Consider the following 25,208-nt stretch of genomic DNA (forward strand, 5'->3'; position numbering starts at 1 on the left):
TAATATAATATACCCAGAGGCGTCCAGCAGGGGTCTGTGAGTAAATCAGTGTTGTAGTTAAACACAAGCTCAGCTCGTGATTAGCACTCGACTCACAGATAAAAATAAATAAATAAATAAAAAACAGATAAAAACAATCAAAACAAACCGTCAATTCACAATTCGACTGTGTAAATCAAATATAAGATATTATATTGTCAAATAAAACCGCACGAACTATAAAACAACTCCGATAAATCATTAGCAGGATGCTAAAATGGTGAAAACATGACCCGTTCCTGGAACGCGCATGCGCAGAAAGCACGGAGCTGAGTAGAACGCCGCCATGTTGGTTTGACGTCACTTCATAAACAGAAGGAGCTGGGAGTTGAGCAGCTGAAGTGGTCTGACCTTGAATACCTTAAATAGCAGCTCTGGCTAAGTGTTTGAACTTTTAAACGAGCTTTTGTGTCATAGATTATAGTGTGCTGTTATAGAATGGCTGAGAAACTCCAAGCACTGAAGCAGCAGGTCTGCACTTCCATTGATGATGCCAAGAACAAACTCCATCAGTTAGGAGATGCGATCTGGCATTGCCCAGAACTTGCATATGAGGAAAGACAAGCGCATGATACTCTGGTTCGCTTTTTCACACAGGAGAAAGGATGGACGGTGGAGGCACACTACAAACTAGACACAGCTTTCCGGGCCACATGGGGACCAGTAGGTGGTGCAGGTGTTGGGTCTGTGGTTAATGTTGGGTTTCTGTGTGAGTATGATGCTCTGCCCTCTATAGGCCACGCGTGTGGCCACAACCTGATTGCGGAGAGCGGAGCTGCGGCAGCGTTTGGCCTGAAGGCCGTCCTGGAGTGTGGGGAGGCGTGGCCTGTGCCAATCAAGGTGTGCCAACTAAGCATGGATGTCTGGCTTGTTACTCTATCATCTAAACTAGTGGTTCTCAGCTTATTCTTGGAAGAACATTCATCTTCTATACCGCTTGTCCTGTGTACAGGGTCGTAGAGGGCCTGGAGCCTATCACAGGAGACTTCGGGCACGAGGTGGGGTACACCCAGGACAGGGTGCCAATCCATTGCAGGCACACACATACACACATACACACAGTGCGTTTAATTTGGCAACGCCAGTTCACCTAACCTGCATGTCTTCGAACTGTGGGAGGAAACCGGACTACCTGGAGAAAACCCACCAAGAGAACATGCACACAGACTTGATCTAACACTCGAACCTAGAGGTGCACTGCCACTATTACAATTAATTGGTTGATTAAATAAGTCGGGTATACTGCGAGATGAGAAAAGCAATAAAATGCGCAGAAATATGGTTCTCCTGTAGAACCACTGATCTAAACGCGCACACAGATCTTGAACAGTTATAGTCAAACGATTCGTCTCTGGTAGATTGTAAAAATCAATTGGCACATCGGCGTCCAGGGTTTCAAATTTCGTCTCTACCGTCTTTGACGTGATCTCCCCATACTTGCTGTTCTTCCTCTGAGTAAACCGGTTTCCTCCCAGAGATCAAAGATATGCACTGTAAGTTCCAAATTGTCATTTCCAAATTGCATCCGTAGTTTACAAATAAGGGTGTTAATGTGTGCGTGTCTGTGAGAGAGACTGTAACTTCCCTTATAGCAATGACGGCTGGCGTGAAGTCTTAGGTGATGAGAAGCCAACCACAACGTTTTATATATACAGCGGGGAAAATAAGTATTTGACACATCAGTATTTTTATCAGTAAGGGGATTTCTAAGTGGGCTATTGAAACAAAATTTGCACCAGATATAGCTATCAAGCCAAATATTGATTTCAAAGAAATCACAACATTTAAGTATACAAGTTGAGTCATAATAAATAAAGTGAAATGACACAGGGAATAAGTATTAAACACATGAAGATAACAAGGAGCAAAATGGCATAGAAAGCTAGGAGATCACCTGAAATCTGTCAGTATTTAGAGAGAAACCCTGCCCCCTATCAGTACTAATTGATATCAGCTGCTAAAGTCCTAATTGATGGCCTATAAAGGCTTCTCATTACCCAGGCGTTACACAGGAAAGACTTGATGATGTGTAAAAGCAAAGAACTCTCCCAAGATCTTCGTAATGCTAGCGTTGAAAAGCATTCTGATGGGAATAGTTATAGGGCATTTCCAGAATGCTGAATGTTCCTGTGAGCACTGTGGGGGCCATTATCCCGAAATGGAAAGAGCATCATTTTACCATAAACCGGCCACGATCAGGTGTTCCACGTGAGATCGCTGTCCAAGGAGTCCAAAGAATAATCAGAAGAGTTCTCCAAGAGCCACTTGGGCAGAACTTCAGGAAGACCTTGCATCAGCAGATACTGTTGTTTCAAAAAAAACAATAATCAAAAAAGCATCCATGCATGCTCACCACGCAAGACTCCATTGCAGAACAAAAAGCATGTTGAGGCTCGGTTAAAGTTTGCAAAACAGCATTTGCAGAAGCCTGTGGATTATTGGGAGACTATAGTATGGTCAGATGAAAGCATCATGGTTTGGGGCTGCTTTTCAGCAAGGGGTACTGGCAGACTTCATATTATTAAAGGCAGGATGAAAGAAGATGGAGAAATGTACCAGGATATTCTGGATAAAAAATCTGCTGCCATCTACCAGAAAATGAAATGAGGGACATTTCAGCAAGATAATGATGCCAAACACAAGACCAAGGAAACAGTGAAGTAGTTTCAAAAAAAGAAAATCAAGTTGCTTGAGTGGCCCAGTCAATATCACCTGACCTAAATCCCGTAGGAAATCTTTGGAGAGAACTGAAGATCAAAGTTCATAAAAGACGCCCAAGGAACCTTAAAGATTTAAAGACCGTTTGTGTGGAAGAATAGGCCAGAATCACTCCTGAGCAATGTAGACGACTGGTCTCTCCATTCAAGAGGCATCTAGAAGCTGTAATCACCAACAAAGGCTTTTCTACAAAGTAATCAATAAAATGTGTTCATTACTTATTCCGTGTCATTTCTCTTTATTTATTATGACTCAACTTGTATCCTTCAATGTTCTGATTTCTTCCATTTAGAAATCCCCTTACTGATGTGTGTCAAATACTTATTTTTCCTGCTGTATCACGACGACATGAATTTGTCTGCTCGGACTCCAATTAGACTGAATTTTTTTTATGTTGTCTGTTAACGTTATTTCAGCCCCCCAAATAAAACATGTCCTAGAGCTTTTACATTGCTTAAAAATGACATGAAATTACATCATCTTAAAGCAACACGTATAGTATAAATGGTCTATTTATATAATAACTGGTATTACAGGACTCACATGTATATAAGTGTTAACTTCTTAGTTTCAGGCATGACTTCCAGTAAATATATCAATCCTATGATCTTAGATTAATCATGGATTAATACCTGAAAAACTGCAAAGAATTCCAGTTTTTGTTTGTACTGCAGTCAGACACTAGAGGGCCCCAAAGACATTTTGATTGACACCTTCATCCTAACGCTTCTCTTTTGAGGCCATTTGAGTTCGGTAAACTCGTTGTTGTGTTCAGAAAACCAGTTTGAGATGATTTTAGCTGTGTGATGTGGTGAGTTATCCTGTGCTCATGAAGGGAAAGACATGATTAGCAACAATACAAATGAAGGCTGAAGGCTTTGGGCCCCTTGAATGATCTTCACACTATTACACTACCAAGCCAGCCTGAACCATTGATACAAGGCAAGATGGATCCATAATTTCATGTTGTTCACACAGAGTCTGAACCTTCCATTTAAATGTGGCAGCAGAAATCGAGACTCAAACATGGTCCAATGTTGGTGAGCTCATGTGAGTTATAGCCTCATTTTCCTACGTTCTTAGCCGTCAGGAGAGACACCCAGTGTGGTCATCTGCTGCCGTAGCCCATCTGCTTCAAGGTTTTTATGTGTTGTACGTTCAGAGACTTACTTTAGCATACCTCAGTTGTAACAAGATGTTATTTGAGTTGCTGTTGCCTTTATTAGCTTGAACCAGTCTGTCCATTCTCCTCTGACGTCAACACGGCTTTTTCATGGTTATGTGTGAAAATCCCAAAAGTTTCAGAAATACTCAAACCAGCCTGTCTGGCACCAACCATCATGTCGCGTTCAAAGTCTGACTTTGCGTCAACACTGAGTGTTGGTTTATTTGTAGGTAACTGTGTTGGGGACTCCAGCAGAAGAGGATGGAGGCGGGAAAGTGGATTTGCTTCGAGAAGGAGCTTTCGAGGACCTGGATGTGGTGTTTATGGCTCATCCCACTCAGAAGAACGCCACCTTTCTACCAGCCATGGCTATACAAGGGTGAGTCAGTATTGTCCAGTAGGTCACACAGCTAAGATCTGACTAGATAGTTTAACTTTTAAAAGAACGAAATTGTTTAAGCTGTACTGAAAACCCTAATTGTAGGTTGTAGACACTAATTATTGATGGATATTTTTCAATCTTTCAGTATGCAGGTGAAGTACCGCGGCCGTGCGTCTCATGCGTCAGCGTATCCCTGGGAAGGAATAAATGCTCTAGATGCAGCTGTCATGGCCTACAATAACATCTCCGTTCTGCGCCAGCAGCTCAGACCTGACTGGAGGATCCATGGTGAGCTAACATCATTCACCTCGCTCTCACTCCGTCCTCCTCGTTGATTTATGATACTCTGGACGGGTTTGGTTTCCTTATCTTGACGAATGACAAAGAAAGTGTGTAGATGAGTGAGAGTGCGTGTCTTGGTCAGGTATCATAAAGCATGGCGGCGTGAAACCCAACATCATCCCCGACTACAGCGAGCTGGAGTATTACTTGCGCACGTCCTCGCACCGGGACCTGCCCAATATCAAAGCCAAGGCAGAGGCCTGCTTTCGTGCTGCTGCTCTCGCCACAGGATGCGAGGTGAGTGCACAGACTTATGGATCCAGTGTACAATTTTCCAACTTCAGTACATTCAGGTCGTCAGCCCAATAATTTGAGCCGTCTGAAATGGCGACCTTTTTCCCCCCACTTGTGTCTTGCAGGTTGAGATCAAGTTTGATAAGAACGAGTTTTATGAAGTCCTGAGGAACCGCACTCTGGAAGATCTGTTCGAGGAGAACGGGAGAGCTCTTGGCATGAAGTTCACCAACGAGGGCTTTTCAGGTGAAACGATAACACATTTTTCTTTCTGGACATATCTTTAGGATGATTTGAAGTGAATCTTTTGGCTTTCAATCGTTCATTAAAACGAGGGGTGGACATTTCCAGGGTTTTTATGTCTGTAGTAAGCCTGTTTTATGTGTATTCTTTGAGTGAGATCTCCATTTGATCTCCTTCATCTCAGGCTCTACAGATTTCGGGAACGTGAGTCACGCTGTCCCAGGGATTCACCCTTATTTCTACATCGGCTCCGAGGCACTGAATCATACTGCGGAATATACAGCTGCTTCCGGTGAGTCTGAGGAAGAAGAGAAAACATCCGTTTTCTTTCTGAAAACACAACAATGCTCGAGCGTTTAATTCTTCTACTCTGTCATGTCTGTTGTAATTCGTGGCACTTTTGCAGGTGCAGATGAAGCTCAGTTTTATACTCTTCGCACTGCCAAAGCTCTGGCGATGACGGCGCTGGATGTGATCTTCAGCCCGGGAGTGCTGGACAAAATCAAACAGGAGTTTAGAGAGGCCAAGCTGCAAGAGGAGAGAAATTAATGCAGGAGAAACATGGAGAAATGCAGACAAATGACAGCTGAAGGGTCTAATACTCCTTATAGTGACTGATATCTAATTTCTTTATATACAGTGGGGCAAAAAAGTAATTAGTCAGCCACCAATTATGCATTGTGCAATATATACGTTATATACCCTTTGTTGACAGAGATCAAACGTTTTCTGTAAGTCTTCACAAGGTTTTCACACACTGTTGCTGGTATTTTGGCCCGTTCCTCCATGCAGATCTCCTCTAGAGCAGTGATGTTTTGGACTTTCACAGACTTTCAACTTTCAAGATTTTCTATGGGGTTGAGATCTGGAGACTGGCTAGGCCACTCCAGGCCCTTGAAATGCTTCTTACGAAGCCACTCCTCCGTTGCCCGGGCGGTGTGTTTGGGATTATTTTCATGCTGAAAGACCCTGCCACGTTTCATCTTCAATGCCCTTGCTGATGGAAGGAGGGTTTTACTCAAAATCTCACGATACATGGCCCTATTCGTTCTTTCCTTTACATGGATCAGTCGTCATGGTCCAAACAGACCCAAAGGTGATGTTTCCACCCCCATGCTTCACAGTAGGTATAGTGTTCTTTGGATGCAACTCAGCATTTTTTCTCCTCCAAACACGAAGTTCTATTTTGGTTTCATCTGACCATATGACATTCTCCCAATCCTCTTCTGGATCATCCAAATGCTCTCTAGAAAACTTTAAAAAGGCCTTGACATGTACTGGCTTAAGCAGGGGAACACGTCTGGCACTGCAGGATTTGGGTCCCTGTGCGTTACTGATGGTAGCCTTTGTTACTTTGGTCCCAGCTCTCTGCAGGTCATTCACTAGGTGAATCCCGTGTGGTTCTGGGATTTTTGCTCACAGTTCTTGTGATCTTTTTGACCCCACGGGGTGAGATCTTGCGTAGAGCCCCAGAGTCCCACAGTTGATTTCTTCACACCAAGCTGCTTACCTATTGCAGATTCAGCCTTCCCAACCTGGTGCAGGTCTACAGTCTTGTTTCTGGTGTCCTTTGACAGTCTTTGGTCTTGGCCTTAGTGGAGTTTGGAGTGTGACTGTTTGAGGTTGTGGACAGGTGTCTTTTATTCTGATAAGAGATGCCATTAATACAGGTAACGAGTGCAGGACAGAGGAGCCTTTTAAGAATTTGTTACAGGTCTGTGAGAGGCAAAAATCTTGCTTGTTTTTAGGGGACCAAATACTTATTTTCCACCATAATTTGCAAATAAATTCTTGAAAAATCCTACAATGTGATTTTCTGGATTTTTCTTTTTCTTATTTTGTCTCTTATAGTTGAGGTATACCTATGATGAAAATGACAGGCCTCTCTTATCTTTTTAAGTGGGAGAACTTGGGAGCACAATTGGTGGCTGACTAAATACCTTCTTGCTGTATTTGACTGATTAATTTTTACAAAATGTAGCAATAAAATTTTTAATTCTTAGGAATATATTTTTTTCTTTTAATCTTGCCACTGTGTCGCTTAGTGGAAATACACAGGGTGTTCAAATCAAACTGGAACTTTTAATTTAAAAATAACAGTTGAGAGTAAAAACTCACTTTATTTCTCTACTGTATATAATCCGCTGCTACACTACTAATGTACTTATCCCAGTGTTTCACTAGCGCATGGATACCATCAAAGTAGAAAGTTTTCTCAGTACACCGAAGCCATGATCAGACTGCCTGCTTCACGTCTAAAAGGCTGGCCTCCCAGGAACTCCTTTAATGGCCCAAGCATGTGGAAATGACTTAGAGCAAGGTCAGAACTGTACAGGGAATGTGGCAACGACTCCCAGTCGGGTTTCTGTAGTGTACAAGTGGTGTTTTTTTTTTAATGGTTGTGTGTTTGAATGGTTGTTCCCACAAACAGATGCGTCTCTGCCACAAGTAGGTGACAAGTTCCTAGATCTTTAAGGATCAGGCGTTCCACGCGCTGAGTGGTCACTTGGGCGGGATCGTCACTAACAGCCTTTTTTAAAAAAGTTTATACCATTTATGTTGGACTTGGGCCGAGAATCTTATCACTGTAATGTGGTTGGAGTCTTCTGTAAACGTGACGGTTTTCACAGCCGACTTGGAAACACGCAACATTGTATTGGAAATCCTTCTTTAATGAGTTTTTGAATTCTCTCCATTGTTTAAATTGACAACTTAATTAAATGGACGTTGTGCCATTTTTTCACTTTCAATTGATATGTTTAGAATTGTGTCAGTATTTGTTTAAAAAAAAAAAAAAATTACAAGTTACAAATTACAACTTATTTTCCCTTACATAAACGGTGAAAATTTTTAAATAAAATAACTTTTATTTGTTTGAAATTTGTTTCACAAAGCCAGGGTATTAAATATCAGCTATTAAAAAAAATGTGTTTTGTGTCTTATCTGGGATTTGTTTATTTGCTTTGAAGTATGGTAACTCCATTATGTTTGTAGTCTGGAACGCACAGATGTTCCCAGATGCTGGGTTCCTTCATCATCAATGGAGATGCCGTGCCAGACATTTACTGCTGCCGGCTCCAGCATATTTCCTGCTCAGGAAGTAAAATAGATGCTTATTTAAATGAAGATCAGATGAGTGACTTTGCCTTGGAATATTATACTGTACCTAATCATTTGCATTAAAAATGTTTAGGGTTGTTTTAGTATTTAGCGTGATTGCACATAAGTGGTGTGAATTCTCATCCGGTAGATTTTAAAGTGTTTACCTGAACATGAGTTTGTCTGCTTTTAGTCACGTCTTTAATAAATACGAGGGTAGAATTACACACCACATGGGATTTCGTGTGGGGTTTCTTCCTCTCATGATACTCCTATCTTCCTCTCATTCTGTTCTCAAAGTTACTCTATCCACAGATTTGTTTCTTTTCCTCCAATAGTTTTTGCTTCACGCATGATTTCATACTCTTTCATACTCAGACAAAGTTTTAAATGTTTTCAGGTCCCACTTTAATTTCACAGTTAATTCTTAGGATTGTCGTATAGTCATAGATAAATTATCTCATTCTTTATTCATGATTAAATAAACAAAAATGACATTCAAATATCAAATACAGATAAAACTGTATTCATTGAGTCAATATATTAAAGCTAAGCATTATGACCGGGCTAAAGCTTTATAAAGTCAGGATTCATATAGAATGTACAGTATATTGGTTGGTTGGAGGTATGTATTAAGAAACGATATATATATATATATATATATATATATATATAAACTATGACCCAAAAAAAAAATCCAGATACTTCACTTGTTACCGTAATCTGACTAACTTTGATCAATGTTCACATCTAGTTCTAGTTTAATACAGTACAATTATAACGAGCTGTAAGGATTACGCGTTATGGAAATGACATGTCGTTATGGCAACTGACTCAAATATGCAACAACGTTTCCTTGTGCCAAAATACGGGACCCAGTACAAAAGCTCAAACAAGCCAATTAAATACGAGCATTTACATTCTGTAATGTAACGAAAAATAAAAAGACATCAGACAATAATAATAATAATAGTAAAAATATAGTGTTAAGATTGAAAACCTAGTTATGTGTTTAAAACAGAAGCACAAGTAAGCTTTAGGTAGCTTAGGAAAGTCTTTCTGTCAGGACTGTCTCTCCGAACAATAATCAGTCTCAGTTTCATTTTGTAAACACGAGCGAGCAAAGAACCCAATCCTATACTTCCTGTACGTGAAAACTCCCAACCCGTGTACAGCTTCACCAGCGTTCCATCCGCGTCTTTATAAATAGTGAAAGAAGTTAATACGTGCGTACACATGAACAAAACAGACCCCCAAAAGGTTCTGGTACAAGCTGCTATTAAAACTTGTATCAGTATAAAACTCTCATACTCTCATATCATCGCTCCAATGAGCGACTCTGTCCCCATGAGTCACGGTCTAGACCACACCCAAAACGACTGGGTGTTAACACTCGGGTCAGCGTCGGACTGGATATTGCATAAAATGTTGATCAAGCAGTTCAGAGATGGCCAGAGCTTGTGCCATAGTCGTGATGTGTCTGTGTGGGTTCTCGAGCAGGTTCTCAGGCTTTTGGTTTGTAAACACACCGGGGTATAGTGGAGTGGAGCAGATAGCAAGCCGGCGTCTTATCCGGGTTTCTCTCGATATTCCGTAATAGCTTTCCATAGTTTGCACAGGATTCCACCTCTGTGTGTGTGAAGAAAGAGAGAGAGAGAGAGAGAGAGAGAGAGAGGGAGGTCATTTCCAGCATGGAACGTTATCAATATACACATGCACACAAATACACAGAAACTCATACATTTATACATAACTTTATAAAATAATAATAATTTTTAAAAAACTCACTTTAATCTCAGACTTTTCAGGTCGTCCCTGGTGACGCAATGAAGGATGTCGTCCAGAGTGTAGTCCTCTGCTACAATCTACAGTAGGAGAAATGCTCAGCTCAGAATCAACTGTCATTTTTTTTTTATTATTATTATTTTAAGAACAACATTAATATTGATAATAAACATGAAGATAGACATTACCCTGTCTATAGCGTCTGCGTCAGCTCCATGTAACCTGAGCCATTTGAGCAGCTCGGGGTCAGCCTCACCTCCAAATGAACTCGGAGTACTCGCTGAAGGAGGGGAAATGTCTGCGTCGAGAAAGAACAAAAACACACATTTAACCAAACGCTCGATTAAAACCAGGGGCGTTCAAGTGAAACCGGGACATCTGGTGAATGAAGGAATATAAAACGATTGGCATTTACACAGGACTTCAAGCGCAGTACGGTGAAGACACTCTTAGCCGCAGTAAAACAATTGAACTATGCGAATGTTGTAAAGAATACATAAATGATGACGTCTGTCTGAAACGCTGGGATTAGTGCATTAGTGTAGCTGGGGATCGTAGAGAGAAATAAAGGGAGTCTTTACTGCCGTAACTGTGTCCTGTTATTCTGCATAATCAAAAGTCCAGGTTTGACTTGAACGCCTTTATATAATAAAACAGCAAAATCCATCACTTCTAAATTAAGACGCAGCATGAAGTTAACACCAATTATGATTGCATCACTGTAACAATAGTGTGTGTGTGTGTGTGTGTGTGTGTGTGTGTGTAGACAAACCTATGGTTTCAGAACGAATTTTCAGAAGTTTAATCTCCCTCTCTCTCTCTTCCAAAACCTGATGAAGTATACACTGATACTCTCTTTCCCTCTCCATCAACTCCTCTAACAACCTGAAACACAAACAAGTCAAGACCACATAAAAAGAACTGCTTTTATCTTTGATCAACAACCGTCTAATAATAATTAGACAAACAATTAGAAGAGATTTCCAGCCGCACCTGTTGGTCTCGAGCTTCATGCGGCCGAGTTCCATGCTGACGGAGCGCTGTGCGGTTTGGGATTCCGAGACGGTCGAACTGAGCGTGCTCACTCCAGACGTGGCCACCGTGTCATCGTGGTTGGCGATGGTCGAGCTTCTGCGCTTGTTGCTGAGGCTTCCGTGAGGGATGACATCGTCATCCACGTTCTCCTGGTCGGCAGCGTCGCTTTCGGATGCCAAGCTAAAGTGCGGCCTGAGCTCTGAGTAAAACAAAAATAAATTTTTTTTTTCAAAAGACACATAAACAAATAAATAAAAATGCAAAAATGTTAACAAACAGTAATAACCTGGCACCAGGATGGTGATGGCGGTCTGGACGGCTTTCCGGACGATGTTATCCAGAGCAAACATCCAGTGAGGTTTGATATTGTGATTGCGCAGCACTTTGTTCATCTGCATGTAAACATCAGCGTTATTGCATGAATTTGTTTGTGACAAGATAAAAAACTGTTTTCCCACAGGAATCTGTTCATTTTGCATAGTAAGCTTGACCAACTCTTTAATCCAGTGCTGAATCGTAAAAAAAAAAAAAAATACGGGATTTTTGAAAAAACAACCTGTCCTATTCCTTAGAAAAGTAATATCACACAATTCCAGAGGCATTGGGTCACTAAAAGTATAACAATTCAAAATGATTTAGGTAATTCTATAATTATAAAAAAGAATTACTATAATTTAATTATTTCTATCTATCAATGAATATATCCATTATCTTATAATATATAAGACTTCTTTGGCATGTTTGATGGTGAAAATTCATAAATAAATAAAGTAAAGTACAGCATTATGGCCAGTAGGTGGCATTATTATAAAAGCAAAAGACAATCTTTAAGGGACTTTGTAGGATTTTTCTTTTTATAAAAAACAAATCGGATTGTTCTTCTTATCAGAGTACTTACATCACTTAATCTTCACTCAAGATAAAAACCAAAAGTCCCTGTATGGGTCTCAACCATTTATCATCAATCAATGATACTATACATCTTATATTTGTGGAACAAAATAGTATTAATATTAATATTCCTGTCGCCTCATACGCAATTTCAAAGCATTTCTTTAAACGAAGTATAGAAGAATACAGAAACACATACTCTCTCTATCTCTTCCATACACTTTTTGGGTCTAAAAAAATTGTTAATATTAATACCCATGATAAAATCAGACAATATTGCATGAGAATGCACCTGATTTGTTCACCATCTGAACATCTAATTTTTATCAAAGCTAACTCCTTAAATGATATTTGCAGATAAGAAGATAAACCAAGACTCACCGCATCCTGGAAGCCGAACAGCACCACCTGCAGTTGGCTGATAGCGACGCTGTCGAAGTCCAGCTCCAGTTTCAGCTGTGACAACGTGTTGGCAATAATCTTCCTATCAGCCATCCGTACAAAATCCCCCAGGCTGGCCACCAGAGTGGAAATGTGCTCGTGCGTTAGCTTGGTCTCTTCCGTACCCTATAAAGCGAGAGTGTCAATGAGGTTGGTGTCATTGTTATTGTAACGGTTATCTCATCTGAATACAGTATATATAAAAAAGATAAATCACCTGAATTAGTGCTTCCTGCAAGTTGCTGACTATTTTGTCTCTGTCCTCAGTGAGGATGCGGTGCAGAGTTGCCCTGCGCTCACTATCCTTTCTTAGCATAAAGAAGCCAGGGTCCTTCTCTTCTGGAGACGGAGGGGCGCTGTGGTCCTCAAACTGCTCCACTGGGATGCTAAAGAACACACACTCATGAGCCCAGCGGATTGACGCTGTCACTATTTTACATCTCAGATCAGTGTCTGTAGGGTTGTCTCTATTGTCTCTGTTTCTACTCCTCTCGGTAGTTACCTAAGGAAGAGCGAACGATGTCCTTTGACCTCTCTCTCACTAAGGCACTTCATGCTGGGCTTGAAGACAAAGGGGTTGGCGCTCAGTTCGTTGTCTGGAGACACAGAGCCGTACTCGCTGCTGCTGCTTGTGTCCTCAACCACCACTGGAACAGGAAGTGAGATGCTGCGCACATATTCTGGCAAGACACAGTAGGGATTGGGATCCAGTTACAGTTTCTTAATTTCAGTAAAGCTTATTGATTTCATTAATAAATGGCATGAAGGGTTTAGCAGACTCACCACTTGCTGGAGTCAAAGCTAGAAAAACACAAATAAGAAAATACATTAAAAAAAGATCCTTAAAAAAAAAAAAAAAAACATTTTATGAGATGTCTCCAAAACAGCCCTTTGTGGAAGTGCACCTTCCGAGCCATTTGGAACAGTGGGACCATGAAAGTCCATATTGTAGACTTTTAAATATAAATGACATATTAAGCAAGTTAACCCCCATTTTCAGCGGAAAAAATAAATGTAAGGATGTTAATTCATGATGACATCATTAATATTTATTGATATAAAAGTTATAACACAACTAAGACCTGAAGTAGTTAAGAAAACCCGGCTGAATGTCTAAAATTTAGCCAGATTGCTAACCTAGGCTAATCTGACAGGATTTCTGAGGAAATGTTTACAGTATTACTGCTGACGCTTGCCACATTAGCAGTAAATATGAAGCCACTTCGAACATTATAAAATGTACAAACATCAAATGTGATAAAAAAAAACGCAGACCATAACCTAATCTGTGATTTTGTTTAAAACGTTTGTGCTAAGGCTTTAAACGTAGCTAACTAAAGTTAAGCTAATAGTATTTTCCCTGCTAATGTTCACTATTTGTACATCCAGCATAAAATAGACTAACAGGATTTCAAAGAAAATGTTTCACTAATTTTGTTTGTTGTACATTTCTGTAGAGCTGTAGTTTTAGTCACAATCTTAACGGCTAACGCTAGCCACATATTTAGCGCAAGATCATCTGACAGGATTTGTAAAGAACTGTTAAAGTAATTTTCCAAAATCTTTACAATCCTCACCGATAATACTTAGCGTATTGCTAACGTTGCCTGACAACGAATGGCGGTTTACAATCCTCAATCTAATCTGTAAAATACAAATCTGTAATTTTGCTGGCTAATGCTATCGACAGATCTACCGCGAGCTAACCTGACAGGATTAGATAAGCGAATGCTTAAAGCCTCACCATCTTAACTAATATTCTAAGCCTTGTACTGTACCTAGCATAAGATAACCTAACAAATAATTTGGATAAATTTGCTTACAATGTTTACCGCTAATACTAGCCACATAGCTAACCTGACAGTATTTGACTTTCTTTTAAGTGGTAAAATAGTGATCTGTACAGTACGACACAACTTACGTACTTGTGTACATGCACACGACAGACACTACAAAGCAGCGCACCTGTAAAGTTGTTGCCTTTGGCTTTTTTCTTGCGAGACGTGACAGTAAGGAACTCGTGCATGAGCAGCTCGTTGGCTGAAGCGCGCAGGTCCGGGTCCGGCTCGAAACAGCGCAGAATGAACGCCTTGGCCTCAGACGACATGGTGTCTGGAATTTCTGGATGGATCTTAAACATTCCTACCTACACACACACATACATACACAAGGAAATATGAACACACAAGCTCAGACACTTCATGGCTTCATAAAACGCATATTTTATTCGATCTTTAGTCACAAATCAGCAAAGCCTTTATCACATCTCAGCCTCTGTTGCTGCATCTCTCACTGAACGCAAGGGATTATGGTCAATCCTGCTTTTTTTTTTTTAGCAATACTGACCCTACATGGTTGGGGAACATACAGTTGAGCCGAAGAAATGGGTCTAAATCAATAACAATCGTATACTGGTGGTAAGATGTGTGGTTTTATGAGGCATGACGATGTTTTAAAATGTCCATGGAATGTTCAGCATCTTAAAACTGTTTTCATGTTCTCAGGAACTTCCAGTTGTTTCAGTTACACCAGGTGATTGTAAGAAGGTTAACAATGTTATCTTACTTTTCTACATTTCAAATCAGATAAGCTACAAGATAACATTCCAAGTTTTTTTTTTTTTTTCATAATCATTGCTACTAGAGACTGCTCTCTGCTGATGTGTAGAAAACACAGGTTGTGTTTCATGTCCTGGTGTGCACTAATTGATCACACATTCCTATCTGTCCTCGCTAAAGTTGATGCATTTGGCGTCTTTAGCTAGCTAACTGTTTCCTTAGCACAACATCACAGTTAGTGATGGTAATAAAAAGCTAAAAATGCATGCTACGATTACATCATCTTATTTCCATTATTTATAGAAACTGAAAACTCTTAATGCAATATTCAAAGACATGTATTTTGTGAGGAAGATTAAAAAACATTAAAATACAGTACAAAGGTACTGTATTTGGCGAAACCTGCAATGACATTGTATCCAAATAAATATACTTTAATCTGAAGTTGGTCCCCCTTTTGCAGCTATAACAGCTTCCACTCTCCTTGTAAGGCTGTCCACATAGTTTCGGAGTGTTTCATGGCCATTCATTCTGTAAGGCATTGTTTAAACCTTGACCAATGTACAGTAGAGCACAGGTCAGGCACTGATGTTGGACGAGAAGGCCTAGCTTACAATCTCCATTCGCGATCACCCCAAAGGCACTCGATGGGGTTGAGGTCAGGGCTCCATGCGACCAGTCAAGTTTTTTCCACACTGAACTCATCACCTCATGTCTTTATAGTCCGTGTAGATCTTACAGACACAGTCATGTTGGAATAGAAAAGGAGCCGCAAAATTGGAAGCATAGCATTGTCTTAGATGTCTTGGTATGCTGAAGCATTTGGATTTCCCTTCACTGGGGATAAGGAGCCTGATTGATTGGAACACCTCAAATCAACAGGTTTGGCCAAATATTTTTGAAGATGTGTTCTTTTGTGCATCATGTTTTAGGTACAACTGGTTACGGTAAGATGACGTTTAATAGAAACTTCTTAATAAAGTAATAGTCTTTGGGTTATATAAAATACAGTAGATTAGGTCCGGATGATTGCACATGGACTTAGATAGGTATCATAAACTTTAGTGATTTATTGCTAACACCTACTGTAATAATTACCACCTTCCCCTTCATACAATTATTCAAATCAGCCAATCGTGTCGCTGCAGAACAACTCATTAAATCATAAAGATACAGTTTGAGAAATTCAGTTACAACGTCCGAATAGGATGCGATCTTAATGATATGACCATGTGCACAGTGACTCAAATACAGGCTTGCACACTGAGTTGGATCGGCTACAACGACATATCAGGTTCCACTCCTGTCCTGCCAAGAACAGGAATCTGAAGCTACATCAGGCACACGCTTCTTGCGAAAAACATTTTTTCCAATCTTTCCACCAGTCTATCCATCTGAAGATTATTCATTTTGAAATCCTCTTAAGCTCTCCACGGGTATAAAAATGGTTATTTTAGTTACAGCAGCTAAAACTCTCAAAGTCTGTCAGTTCTCCCTTATTTCAAAAACTTTAAACTGATGTATCTTATTTTATTTTATGTCTGTACTTAATGGCTTAACGCGACTTTGCCCAGGGGCAATGCAAACATTTGTGCTTGACTGTACCGTACTGTACTGCACACACCGTATGCCTGTGTGTTGTCTTTCCCATTTACTTTATCTGCACTTCATTCTCATTTGCTTCAATGAATGTCTTATTTTATTGAGCCATTTTACACGCACATTACCTTAATTATTCAATGCTAACTTTATGACCGTCTTTTTTAATGTTTAATGAGTTGATAATGTTGGTTGCTAAGGCCATAATCAAGCTGCCTGTTCACAGGGATTAGAGGATGGTGACATATGTTTTAGGGCATGAACAAAAATAATACACAGGAAAGAAAACAAAAACAAAACACAGACTATAACTTATTTTAAGGGCTTTCTAAATTGAAATTAAAATGACTTAGCTAGGCATGAATTCTTGCATTTGGGACTAAGGCCAAGTCTCTAGTGAAGAAGCTTGTGAAATGAATTATCGGAAGTTTTCTGACCTTGAACATAGCCGCCTGTGGTTCTCCCAGCTCATAAAAAGGTGGTTTGCCTGTGGCCATCTCTATAATAGTACAACCCAGTGACCAGATATCCGCTGGTTTCCCGTAACCACGAGGGCCTTTGTCTATGATCTCAGGAGCCATGTACTGTAATGTTCCTGCAAATAAAAACACACACTTTAGTTCCTGCTCATCAATTAGCAGTAAAACAAATAATTAGTACCGATTTAGAACGCCAAGTATATCTTCATATCATTTATATGTTCAATCAGATCAATAATTTGTCTGGGAGTTCTGCTTTCATTGTGTGTCTAAACTAGACTCAACACAATAAGGGTTAAACTCACAAGAAGGTTCATAAACTTATTAATGTCACTAGAACAATGTGATTTAATATGCTTTCTGTAATGTGTGTGAAAGATGAGAAGGTCTCTGAGCAGATACTGCACAGGCCGGGGACAAACACACTGCCTTTAATTCTCTTAGAAAAACCTCATGGGACCCTTTAAAGTGCAGCTCAGTACAGACTGTGAGTGCCTCCAGGGCTAAAATGTACCCTGACGTTTAGCCAAGGGAAAAGGAATTACCAAAAGACATTTGTTTCAAAGAACTGACTGTACTCTTGTATGTATTTATGTATGTATTTATTTGTGACCGCACACAATAGTTTCCCAGGCTGAAGACAGCATACTGTAAGTCAGGACTTCACAAGAAGTCAGTTAGACAGGAGATTATTAGAGAACATTTATATCACATTTATAAACCTAACCCTAAACACCTTCTTCTTCTTCTCATACTTAGTTTTGATCTAAGTATTTGTGGATATTTGTGATCCGTCATATCAAATCAGGTATTAAGTCACATTTTGTGTGAGTTATCTATAGTAGGTTTTTTTTAGATTCCTGTTTTGTACCATGTCCGCTTGCCTGGATATGGCCAGTGTGAGTATGTTTACGAGGAGGGGCCTTGGGGGGAAAAAAAACATGAAAAAATACTATTTTTAGAATATTTATACCAGGTAGTGAGAAATATGGAGCGTCAGCCTCACAAGCTGCTTCTTACTGTAGTTATATAAAGGAAGCAGCAGCCACTTAGGGGGTGTGCTATTACAGGAAAACAATAAATGTTAATGGTGATGGTAAAATCTGTTCATTACTGATCATGTGTACGTACGCTTTTTACGTTTACTCTACTACATCCTGCAACAAATATCTGTACTTTCTAATTCACTACATTTGCGCATGGAGTTGGAAAACACTTTTACTATTATGTAAAGGCTACAGACACTCACACTCTTGCATAAAAGTATATTTCAAGCTGAGTTTTTCTGGAGTAAAAATGTACATGTAAAAATGTAAATGTTACTTTTACTTGTGTAATATGTTCCCTGTGATATCTATACTTTTACTCAAGTACAGGACTTGGTACGTTTGTCCACCACTGCTAATTGACAGATTAGAGAAGAATTGTGGAATCAAGATCAAAGAAAATATAGCTTGGTATACTGTGTTGTAAATGTGTTACTTCTTTTCACGAAGCAAAATTTAGGGTGTGCTCTGGATGGAAAAAAAACTGCTTAAAAAAAAATACTAAAAATACTATGGACAGTCGATATTCTTGAAAAACTGCAATTTTATTATTGTGTACCAGTGAAGGTCTCGGTGCAGGGGTTGATGCCAGCCAGGCGCTTTGACGTGCCAAAATCTGAGATCTTCAGAACGCCACTGTAGGTGTTTATGAGGACGTTGTCTCCCTGTGTAGGATGTAAACATATATACGAGTTGAGTCATTGTCGAGAAATGTGCAGGAGGCCAAAACTGACTCATCTATACATTTTTAACATTGCTGAAAAAATATAACTTCCAGAGATAGAGATGTAAACTCCTGCTTGTGCACATTTTATGGATCTGTTTGCACTGGAGTAATTCAGGTTGAATACATTTGTAGTTACATACAGTATGAAATCCACAGTGAAATCTGTACAGTTAGAAAAGCAGGAATTTTAAACACGGAGAAACTGATTAAATCTTGAAAAGATCTCCCCAGTTACTCTGATCTAAGCTCGCAACACAAATACTGTACACGCTCTTATCTGCATGATTCCTCTGAAACCGTGGCACCGGTCCAGGTAAAAAAAACAAAACACAAGAACATTGTATTTGTGCACCCGGATGGATTTTCTAGCATCCATAAACACGAGAGCAAAAACAGATTAACATTTACTGATGTGACTCTCCGTACAGACCGGAGTAAAGAAATGAGCCGTGTATGATGTCACGATGTCGCTCTGTAACAATAACAGCCCAGAAAATTCCCCTCTCGCAACGGGACAAAGGGAGGCTTATCAGCAAAGCACACAAGCAAAAACTGATGGTTATGATGTAATGCCGTTTTATGGTTTAACCCCTAGCTAAAAATAGAGAAGAAAGGGGAGTGTCATTGGTTTCATCCAACTGACAAACACTCGAGGAACTTCTCCTTAAGTTGCCCTGTAGCATGAACTTGGTCATAAAAAATTATTATTTATATTTACACTGATTATGTTACTAACAATGCTTATTAAGATAGAATGAATTCCACTAAAATAAGTTAGACTCATTTATGCTTTTTATGAGATGAATCTTTCATATACCTTGATGTCTCGGTGGGCGATCTGGTTATCATGTAAGTATTTGAGCCCCTCCAGGATCTGTTTGGTGTAGAAGCCGATGGTCGGCTCGTTGTTCTTCAGCGGACCCCATTTAGATCGGAGCAGTGCTGAGAGACTGCCTGTGAACCACAGTTAAACAAAAACGTGTCAGGGTTCTACTACTTTGTCAAGAAAATCCCAGCAGCTTGAATAGAAACTTGCATACCATTCATTAAAAAAAAGTACACAGTGGGGGCCAAAAGTATTAGGACAACATATGCAATGCATTATAGTTCTCTCTCTGCACAAACAAGGTGGCGTTACTAATTAGTTCAAGCCTATCTGTCTGAAAACTATCTATGTGACAAGTTACGTTTCTGGAGCCATGGCCTGGGTCACCTTCAGACCTAAACCTAAAAAAAAAATGTTGGGGAATGGTGAAGTAGGCAGGAGCAGTCTAGAACTCGTCTTCTGTACATGATCAAGCAGGTATGGATGGGGCAAATGACATCAGAGTACCGCAGATGTTTTTTTTTTTTTTTTACTTAATGCCCAAGAGGTTTCCGAAGAATAACAGACTTCATACAACATATTGATTGTTGTAAAGCAATTTGTTTGCGTGAAATAAATCAATAAACAAATTGGCAAACCTGAGAACATCATTAAAACACTAAAGTTCACTTTTGTCCCAATACTTCCGGCCACCACCACTAACACAAACCAAAGGCAATTAAACAACACTCCAACTCCTCTTTTCAAATGTTAGCTGAAAAATCAATCTAAAAATCAAAAATAATTTCTATAAAAACTACAATATTACCGATAATCACATTTCTGTTTTTATTTCTTATATTGCTCAACCACTTCCACTTTTTCTGTTTTTTTTTTAACCACTGAAGCTCTTTGTGAGTCTCCATCAGCGCGCTCCTGTCTCACCTCCTGGTACCTGCTCCATAAAAATCTTGATGAATCCGTCTTCACTGATGGAGCCCAGATACTGTACGATGTTTTTATGTTTCAGGTGCTTGTGCAGGGCGATCTCTTCATGCAGCGGCTGGGAGTACCTACACACAATTCACACACACCCACACACACAATTAGAATTACAGCAGCACTACAGACCTGGTTAGATTACATCCTTCGGGAAGGAGAGGATGATTCTTGACCGATGAATCTCTAGACACTACAACCCCAGAACCGGAGGCTACCCATGGACGCTGGCGTTGTCGATAACGAGTATTAAAGCCCTCCAGCAGCTCACGCAGAGTGTATTACTTGTCATTAAACACAGTGCAAGGCTGGTGAGACACTCCCAAAGCATGACTAAGGCGTCCTTGATGTGAACGGAAGCTTGAGGGCTGTTCGACTAGACTAATAACCTCCTCTTTATTTATTTTTTTATTGAAACCATACAGATTTACACAGCTGCTGCATTAGGTCCGTCAATATTCATAATTAATATGGCAATGTTTCAACGGCATCCGAGATTGATTTTTTGTTATAGCTGACCTTTTCAGTTTAATAGTCTTCAATCACATGCTGGTTTATTTTCACTTCATTTAACAATTGCCTACACTGGCCACAAGTCACCACAAGTCATCTGCTCGCTCACAGTGACAGCTGTCGATATAAAAAGGATTCATACTGAGAGAGAGAAGCTGGGCCGGAGACTTTGGGGAAAACAAAACATGATCATGTGGTTTGTTGTTCCTTGTAATAAGAAATCTGCCAGTTAGGGCCGCGACCTTCCCCGAGAAATTTTCACGACATCTCAGCTCCAGGTTGATCTGAAATCAACCAGATCTGAAATCATCCGTTAAAGGAAATAAACAGAGACTCGTGACCCGTGCTCCTTAACTGCCACGCTTATCACCCTTATAAATGAGGACGATAAGTCAGATAGACACAGATACATAACCAGATTAAAGGAAATGAAGTTAGACAAATAAATGAAACAGGAAGGCTCGATCTCATTTCTCTAATTGCGCTCCTTTGTTTCCACATCTTGGCTTTCTTCCTCAGGGTGGACAGAAAGGAATCCACATACTGTATAGTGTACGGCAGAGCGAGAACAAGCAGGAAGCACCTGTGTGCTAAAGAAATGCAGTACTGTGCAAAAGTCGTGATCCTCCCGCGCCCACTCATTTCTTCATATTTCGCTTTCAAAGAGTCAGACTGTTTGTATTTTTAATGGAGGAACAGCTCTTCAGGCTTCCTGAAGGACTTTCTCGGCCCCTTTTTTTTTTTTAGTCCAGTCCCTGCACCTGAGCAGTTTCAGAGGAATGATTTTTGGTGTTTTTGTTTTCGTGACCTATGAATCATTTAAGCATAAAAAACAAGCATAAAAAAACATCTAACTTTTGGCATGATCCAGTGAGAAACAGGTGCAGATGGTGACAGATGATTAGGATGGTGATTAGTATACTGGTGATGCTGAGTGCTGAGTGGTTGGAACAGACGAGAGGGGAAACGAGGTCGCTGCTGCTGAAGTGGTTACATTCATTCATTCTCCTTCTATACCTCTTATCCTGTGTACGAGGATAAGGGCGGCCTTGGAGCCTATCCCAGGAGACTTTAGGCACGAGGCTGGGTGCTACTCTATGGCAGGGCACACACACACACACTCGCACACACACTATAGGCAATCTAACACCAAGTAGCCTAATCTGCAAGATTACCGGAGAACCCGGAGGAACCCCATCAAGAATGTTGAGAACGTGCAAACTCCCTGCACACAAACCCCAGGTGAAAATCAAACCCTCGACCCTGGAAGTGCGAGGCCACAGTGCTACCCACTACACCATCGTGCCACGCAGGTTGTTACATAAACAACAATCTTTTTTATTTTGTCTTTAGGCATTTTGCAGCCTCTCGCAGAAAAACATGATACATAATTTAGTTTAATTTAATATAAAAAAAATGCTCAAGTCTTCTGCACAGTACTATTTAAAGAATGAATGTGTCAATAAAAATGCATTAAAGCTTAAAGAACAGGAATGCACAAAATTTTGGAAATAAAACGGCTGAAAAAACCCCAAAAACAAATATGACTATAAATGAAGCACAATATTTACAAATCATCTCAATGTTAATAAAAGTGATAGAGTAATAAATAAAAAGTCCCGGATGTGATTTAAATGTTTAAAATGCCAAAGCATGATGGTTTCTGCAGCAACATTAGACAAGTGATTTGTAATCGAGGACCAGACAAATGTTCTCATAAATGTTTTACAAAATAAGGATATTTGGTGCGTAGAAAGGGCTTAAAGCCTGCACACACACACACACACCACTATCACCCTTATGAAAGCATCGCTGTTATCTCGCACTACCAGTAATCACTTAACATGGGCGCAAACATTTCTTTCCATTTTGCATTTAGAATTGAACTATATAACTATTTATCTGCATAAGCAAATGTCTGAGTGCTGGGCCACGTTCGTACTCATTATTATTATTATCTTGTCATTTAGTCTCTAGTTGCAGACACGACTACTGTGAAAGTGCTAACGTGTAAAAAAAAAAAAAAAAGTGTAAGGTATACCTGCTGTCCCGCTCGGGAATCTCCTTGATTGCCAGCCGCACCTGGTTACTGAGGTCACGACCTGCGTAGACGATCCCGAAGGTGCCTTTTCCTAGAATCACCCTCTCGCCGTGCTCGTCGTATTCGTAGTCGTACTACACAAACACACACAGGTGTGTATCGATGTACATGTGCCAACTATCACAACTAAACGGAAACTGTGTCTTTGTACTGTATGAGCTGAACTGTACAAGTTCCTGTTTAGGTATAAACTGCTTAAAAGAATTAAAGGAAGAATTAGTCCCGGTTTGACTTGAACATGTATACGAGTCAAACCGGGATGAATCGTTGCACACACACACACGGAAACACTCTCATTTTATAAAAGAAGAGTCATGCTTCTATTAAATTTTTTTTTTTTTTAAACACTAAAGGTGTGTGTATATGTGTGTGTGTGTGTGTGTGTGTGTGTGTGTACCTCTAAAGTTTCAGATTCACACTCTGCCTCATCCTGTGCTTTCCAGGTTTCTTCAGTCAGACTGTTCACCAGCTCACAGAACCTGCAACACACACACACACACACACACACACACACAAAGCTGCAAACCTTCTTTCTCCTGAATGAGGCAACACAAGCTGACTACAGTCCTTTTCTTCTACCTTTGCTCAATTTGCTTAGCAAAGTGTGTGCGCATGCACACATGCTCCCACACACACACACACACACACACACACACACACACACACACAAACGAACATGAACACACGCACCTTTTGCAGTGCATCTCTGTGCAGAAGTAGATCTGGAAATCTTCCGAGTTATTCACTACGTAGAGGAAGCAGCTGCGTTCATCGAACTTGGAAATGCTGCAGGAGACAGAGTGTTACAGTGAATACTGCACTTCAATCAAAAGCATTAAAGGTCCCATATGCTGCTATTCCTTTAATAAGTTAACACAGGTCTCGGGAACATGCGTGTCGGTTAATGCTCCAGCTGCGGGCGTCTTAGGCCTTGTTCACGCGGGCGTTAAATTTTTGGATAAACGAACGTGCTCTGAACGTCCTAGACGTTTATTTTGCGTTTTGTAGTGACGCTTGGTTGATTTCTACACCAGCGTTCGTTTGTCTGCAGCCCAAACTGTAGTTTGTGTGTTAACCTGTGGGGGCAGTGTCGGGAACTGGATATGAAAGCCCGCCGCTCCCGGGTTCACTCTCTGACTGCACAACGTCGGATTAAAGGAAGTTTTTTTTTTGTGGTTTATGAAGAAATGCGAAGATTTGCGCGTTTTAACAATTAAATTTTTTTTATTTAGCTTTTTTCCGCATTTTCCTATGTGGGATCATGGGATATATCCGGTCCTCCGAAGCGTAAAAAAGGAACGCGAAGAAAACAAACTAGAAGCGGTTTCCTTGCGTTCGTTGGGTTTTGAACGGCAAGAAAAAGCTGCATGCAACGTTTTTTTAACGCCGTATAAACGCACAGCCGGACAAACGCACGTCACCAAAGCCCGTGTGAACACTCTCATTGACTCCCATGTGTAGAAAACACTCGCTGCTTGATCCGCGCTCACCAGACGCTACGTACGCAAAAAAAAAAAACTCTATTTTAACGCCCGTGTGAACAAGGCCTTATACTTCGAACTACCTCTTCTTCACTCCTGCTCCGAACACGCTGTTTCAGTGTTTATGTAAATGAGCTGCTGCTGAGCCACGCCCACCAGAGAGAGCTGCAGAGCGGAGCGACACGCCTGGGGCAGGGGATCTTCTTAAATGAGGTCACATGACGGGGACAATCAAATACTGTACGCTTGTTTAAATCCGATCAAAACAACGATTAAAAAAAAAAAAAAAAGAAAAGTACCAGGGGCGTTCAAGTGAAACCGGGACTTGTGAATGTATTTGTTAATTCCGACTCCAAGATTAAAGGGACAGACGGGTTCGAAGCGTGTACACCGGCGTGTGTGCTGATACCTGTGATTTTTCTGTGAATTATTTCTGCAATGTCTCTCGGTCTGAGGTAAAGCAGTAACTTTAGGTTTTCTGTCACAGGAAAGACCTTATGGTTTCTCTGCAACCAGACAAACCTTT

General features: G+C 40.3%; 2 protein-coding genes across 2 annotated transcripts in view; one reads left to right on the top strand and one right to left on the bottom strand.

Annotated features, from left to right (window-relative positions):
* The first annotated feature begins 368 nt into the window (after positions 1–368).
* On the top strand, positions 369–7,887 carry LOC128512326 (peptidase M20 domain-containing protein 2-like). The gene is made up of 7 exons (XM_053485556.1): positions 369–879; positions 4,153–4,301; positions 4,450–4,592; positions 4,729–4,883; positions 5,006–5,126; positions 5,308–5,415; positions 5,530–7,887. Exons 1-7 carry the CDS (start codon positions 478–480, stop codon positions 5,670–5,672), a joined length of 1,221 nt encoding a protein of 406 aa, XP_053341531.1. The 5' UTR covers positions 369–477; the 3' UTR covers positions 5,673–7,887.
* Positions 7,888–8,666: 779 nt separating this feature from the next.
* The window catches only part of map3k5 (mitogen-activated protein kinase kinase kinase 5), a 65,172-nt gene continuing 48,630 nt past the window's right edge, over positions 8,667–25,208 (bottom strand). Inside the window, exons 13-30 of the mRNA XM_053477878.1 lie at positions 23,892–23,987; positions 23,599–23,680; positions 23,142–23,275; positions 20,534–20,661; positions 19,601–19,737; positions 18,616–18,721; positions 16,969–17,126; positions 14,340–14,520; positions 13,158–13,175; positions 12,877–13,054; positions 12,592–12,760; positions 12,315–12,500; positions 11,329–11,434; positions 11,001–11,241; positions 10,780–10,892; positions 10,196–10,305; positions 10,011–10,087; positions 8,667–9,851 (exon numbers count right to left, since the gene is read on the bottom strand). Coding sequence (XP_053333853.1) covers positions 9,791–9,851; positions 10,011–10,087; positions 10,196–10,305; positions 10,780–10,892; positions 11,001–11,241; positions 11,329–11,434; positions 12,315–12,500; positions 12,592–12,760; positions 12,877–13,054; positions 13,158–13,175; positions 14,340–14,520; positions 16,969–17,126; positions 18,616–18,721; positions 19,601–19,737; positions 20,534–20,661; positions 23,142–23,275; positions 23,599–23,680; positions 23,892–23,987 — 2,281 coding nt within the window. The 3' untranslated portion in view covers positions 8,667–9,790. The remainder of the gene's footprint in view (positions 9,852–10,010; positions 10,088–10,195; positions 10,306–10,779; positions 10,893–11,000; positions 11,242–11,328; positions 11,435–12,314; positions 12,501–12,591; positions 12,761–12,876; positions 13,055–13,157; positions 13,176–14,339; positions 14,521–16,968; positions 17,127–18,615; positions 18,722–19,600; positions 19,738–20,533; positions 20,662–23,141; positions 23,276–23,598; positions 23,681–23,891; positions 23,988–25,208) is intronic.

The sequence above is a fragment of the Clarias gariepinus genome, chromosome 2 (genome assembly GCF_024256425.1).
Source record: "Clarias gariepinus isolate MV-2021 ecotype Netherlands chromosome 2, CGAR_prim_01v2, whole genome shotgun sequence".
Lineage (NCBI taxonomy): Eukaryota > Metazoa > Chordata > Actinopteri > Siluriformes > Clariidae > Clarias > Clarias gariepinus.